Source organism: Trachemys scripta, chromosome 2 (assembly GCF_013100865.1).
Source record: "Trachemys scripta elegans isolate TJP31775 chromosome 2, CAS_Tse_1.0, whole genome shotgun sequence".
NCBI lineage: Eukaryota > Metazoa > Chordata > Testudines > Emydidae > Trachemys > Trachemys scripta.
The window spans coordinates 245,767,250-245,772,392 of NC_048299.1; the positions used below are offsets into that span (position 1 = coordinate 245,767,250).

A 5,143-nucleotide genomic window follows, 5' to 3' on the forward strand; every position below is an offset into this window, starting at 1 on the left:
TTAGGAGTTTTCACAAGGTATATTCTCGATGACCAGTCTATACGAATTAATTGTTTATAACGAGGTAAAATCATAAAGGAGCACAGAGCTTTCCATAGTATAATAATTCACTAGTCATAAAAGGCTTTCTTAGTCATCTGATCAAAATATGGATCAAGAGATAATTTAGGTAAATATTAACTCCTAAATTCCTACGGAGGTGGGAGCTGGCTATAGAAATAAGAGTAGCACTTCGGTGGTGGGGCGGGAGGGTTGGCAGTGAGGAGAATGTCAGTTGTTATAATTAGGCTTCAGCTAACCTTCAGACAACCACCTGTAAACACATCTGATCACTACCTCAAAAATGCTTTCTTGTGCTTAATTTTTACTATTAACCTTAGCAGTTAATATTAATTTTAAACATATAACAGGGCAAACAACAGTATTAATCCCTGCACATGTTAGGCCTGTAGATGCCTTTGTCTGTAAACTATGCTTTCTAGACTTATTTTAAAGTATCTAATTTAATTTCTGGATAAATTACTGCCATCATTTGCACTTCTATAATGCCTTATGACCAATGATCTCAAAGCATCATTGACATTGACTAATTCACATACTGCACCACTGTAAGGCAAGTGCTATTCCCAATTTGTATGTGGGGAACAGCCAGAGAGAGGTTAACTGACTTGCGCCAGTACCGAACTGCAGTCAATAGCAGAGCCAGGAACAGTACCTAGATCTGAGTACCAGTACTTTAAGAACCAGACCATGCTCCCTCCCTCACATGAGCATCCCATGACAAAGCACCACAGAGTGCCAGATTACTTATAGTGCATCAACTAGAATATGCATGATACTGGACTACTGTATACCGCCCAGAAACAGTACAGACAACAATTGACTCTATCCCACAAAACAAAACTCCACCATAAGCCACTGAAAGCCTCCAGAATCACAGAATGCCTTTCTGGTATGATACTGGGCAAATTGCGTCACCTCTCTGTGCCTGTGTTTCCCCTCCCACTTTTCTCTCTATGTTGTCTATTTAGATTGGAAGCACTTCAAAGCAGGTACAGACTCTCATAGGGTGTCTGTACAGCACCTGGCACAATGGGGCCCCAATATCAGCCAGATCCTCTTGGCACTACAGTAATACCAGTAGATAATAAATCTTAGTGACATATATAAAATCCAGAGTGGACTTATGAAATGTCCAGATCCCTGGAACAACAGGTTCAAGTACAACAGGTTATACTTAACCTTCTCCCTTGCAAGGATGGAGAGCTGAGTTCCATGCAGTTTGCTGGGGTGGGGCGGGGAGGGGGGTGGAGGAAGAGTCTGGGGTCTCTTCTTTTGAATGGACCCCAGAAACTGAAGTCCTGCATGGCATGTGGACATAGTAAAGATACAACTGCCCTCTTCATTGAAGGGGTTTGCTCTTGTGCACTTAGGCAAAACTTCTCCTCCCCACTCTCTCTGCCCAGTGCTGTCCTGGCTGATTCCCTCTACCCCACAGATGGCTAAATTTCAGTGGTGTTCAGTATATATTGAGGTTCAAGGAGTTCTTTGTATTCCTTTGGGATGAAAGTGGCTATATTAGACACTAGAGAAATAAACAACTGACCAAACCACCACCAGTAAGAGGGAAAAAAACACGCAAGCCCAAACAATAATCATTCTCCAACACCATATATGTTAAAGCTAGATTCTTCTAAAGTGGGAGGCCTCCAGCCCTGCACCATCACAAAACCCTCATGCCTCAACCCTTAACATCCTCTTTTTTAATACACATTGTTTCAATGTGGTCAGTGCAAAATGGAAAAGAAATTAACACCGAATCACTAAAATGAAATAAAATATTTAGTTCTGTTCTAAAACAGTAATAAAATAAACTTGTCTACTTATACATCTTTATTTATGGCATTCATCCACATTCAAAATACATTTACAAATTATACAGAGAGTGCATAATGCAAAATTTCATTATTTAATATAAGACAGGGTGTTCTTAACAGAAATGGACTTACCTACACAAGTAAATGTAGTTTATATATAATAGCTTATGTTTCTCTATGCATAAACACATAAACGACAAATTAAACTGTTTAGAAGAGAAGCTCATTTTGTTGGTTTTTGGAGGCTTCCTTCTTTGCTGCATTTGTACCATCTGGGAGAATAGCTTCTAAGAATTCTTCAGAAACAATTTAGAATGAACGCTTCTGTGAAGCCTATCCCAACATCACAAAGACAAGATGCCTCCTCAGTCAATGACCACAAACTAGAGACAACAAATATATATTAACACAATAATAAGATGTATGTATATCCACTATCATTTACTGTAATTTTTAACTTTTTAAGTGTTCAGTTTATTTTGCAATGATTTAGGATCATTTTAATAAAACAAATCCTTTTGCTGTTTTATTAACGTTTGCTGAATTCACTTTGGTTGGGATTGTCAAAGCAACCTAAGGGAGTTAGGTACCTAACTGCCATGGAAATTGAGTGGGAGTTGGGCACCTTTGACAATCACAACCTTACTGCATATTTACCCAGTCTCCATAAAAGAGTATTAAATCATCAGGTATTATAACTTCAGATTAACAACAACAAAGACCTCACTCTGGGCCAGATTTCAATTTACATAATATTCCCAAATATGAAGACACCCAGTGCAACATTGCATTATGTTAACTCAGAAAGTGCCTCATCAGCTTTTGAGTGTCATTTGAAAATAGTTGAAACTGATAGCAATATTACCAAAAATATATCCCAATTAAACCCTTGCACAAAACTGCAAATGAAATGAACATATTGTTTTCTGTTGTTTCTGTGAAAACACTCAGTTATCCTGCATGACACGTTTCACAGCAACACAGAAAAAATGTTTAAATCGCTTTTCATCTAGGTTACAAAGAAAATGTTTCCTTAAAGGTATTTCAAATGAAAAAGTTGCATTTTGAAGTCAAATGCTTAAAGATGTTTGCGTCCAAAAGCACTACAGACAATTTCACTTCAAAGGATTTATTCTCGCACAAATTTTACCACCACCACACTAACTGGAAAAAAACCCTATGTTATATTAAGCCAATACATAAATACAAGGATGTCAAAGAAAGTTTAACGAAGTTATAAAATTTGAAATGTTTCTCATTCTTTAAATGTATATGTAGTTTCTAACCATACACATGAACATGTTGAGTGCACTAAGAAAACGGCACATTTACAGTATTGTATGATGTAAATATCAGAATAGATTACAATTATTCCAGTTCAATCTAGGTAGCTTTTTATAAGAATACTCCTCCTCAAAAGCTGAAACATAGGGAAAGTAGTTTTTTTTTTTTTTTTTTTAAATAATGGAAAACAAGATGATTTGGTCCTGTAGCAGGACACATTTTTACATGCTCAAGGATTTGCTATTTATTTATGAAGGGCCTTTTATGATCACCACATTTGATCAATAAAGACTGCTATCTATAAGTTTTGATTAGAAGTCAAGACATGTCAGAGGTAGCCTAGAATTCTTTAGAATTTGGTGGTGTTGGCAGAAGTTAATGCAGCTCTCTTCCAAAAGGGTTAGCAGTACATATAAAAGACAAACAGTATATACAGCTGCACCAAGAATTATAAGAAGCTCAAAACAAAGATTAGAACTCAGGAAAAGAACATTGTGCCTCTTTTCATTTGCTTTAATGCACCAATTCAGGCTGATTTTCCACAAAAGGAAGCACCCCACTAACGTAGTATGCGATTCCGAGAGAGAGAAGGGCAATGACAATGATCAGGAGTAGCACCCTCCAGAAGCCCAGGTCCTCCACAAACTCTTGCCATGTTGTGCGGAAGCTGGAAAGAACCCCTTCACCTTGCTGCAGGTTCGGATTAAGGAGGGAATGGCTTTCCATTGCACTGTGAAGGATTAAAGTTATAAACACATCAAGTAAAAGAATGCATCCTTAAGTATAAGAGTAAACCTGCTAATACAACTAAAATATTCAAATTTAAACATTTTCAGATTTACAGTACTTACTCATGATCTCAAAACAGCATATAAGAAAAGGACCCTCCCCTGACCCTACCAAATCAACATACAGTAGTTGACAAGCAATCCTTTGAGACAGATGATTTTATAATCTATCTTTTCAAAGGATCTTTGATTTGGGTACAGAGAAGTATTTAGAAAAATAAGCAAATGTATTTCCTTGGCTGATGTATGAAGAAACCAGGGCTTTGGAGCTGTGCTCCGGCTCCGCTCCAGCTCCAGGCAAAAACCTGCAGCTTCACTGCTCTGGAGCTGCTCTGCTCTCCAGCTCCGGGCTCCGCTCCAAAGCCCTGGAAGGAACCACACAAACAGCAAAAGAACTGACTAAAGTCTTGATCACACACTTATGCAGGTCTGTAATTTTACTCATTTGAGTAGTCCCACCACGTCCAAGATGAGCAAAGTTACGTATGAGCATAAGCATTTGCAGAATCAGGCTCTTACTGTGTATCGAGAGAAACAATCAAACTAGCTATGTAGACAGTGATGTTAAGGCATAAAATATACTGAGCAAAAACAGATTCCCCCTCCCCCAATATCTCTTCAATTACAGTAATCGTAGGCGTATCCTGTAATAATAATAAGAGCAAAATATTTCAGATAAAAGTAAATTGTGAGTTAACACTATCCGTTTAAATGCTCTTGCTTCTGATATGACTAAAGATGCCAGTAACACATGCCTAGAAGGAAGATTCATTTGTAAACCTTTTTTCTAAAAATACACTCCTGATTAACATTAATGTTATTCTTGTGACATTTTTCCTCATTATGAAGTACAACTACTGAATAATAATTAGACAAAGCTCCAGTAATTTACTGAACTATTACTGTGTCGTGTGCAGAAATTTTCAGGCATTTCCAGTAAAGTGCTTTGTGTTTTTTGGTTTTTAAATATTTACTTGGCTGCGAAGCTATGGTGGTTTGCCCATAACTACAGGAGTTAGTCATCTTCCCTGCTTATTATCATTTCCTAACAAAGTGAGAGGGTTTATTAAAAGGTATCTGTTGGCATAGAATAGATCTGCTCACTACTTAAGCACCAACTAGTTAATACATAATCACTCCAGGGGTTAAATAAAGGTACACTGCAATCTGGGGGAAAAAAAAAAAAAAAAAAAA

The 5,143-nt window shown here is 37.4% G+C and overlaps 1 protein-coding gene across 3 annotated transcripts in view; it reads right to left on the bottom strand.

Moving 5' to 3' along the window:
• Nucleotides 1-1,878: 1,878 nt before the first annotated feature.
• The window catches only part of ANKRD46 (ankyrin repeat domain 46), a 26,012-nt gene continuing 22,747 nt past the window's right edge, over nucleotides 1,879-5,143 (bottom strand). For 2 of the 3 annotated variants that reach the window (XM_034763384.1, XM_034763385.1), the window contains exon 6: nucleotides 1,879-3,891. In XM_034763384.1, coding sequence (XP_034619275.1) covers nucleotides 3,675-3,891 — 217 coding nt within the window. In that variant the 3' untranslated portion in view covers nucleotides 1,879-3,674. The remainder of the gene's footprint in view (nucleotides 3,892-5,143) is intronic. The other variant, XM_034763386.1, reaches the window with a different exon arrangement.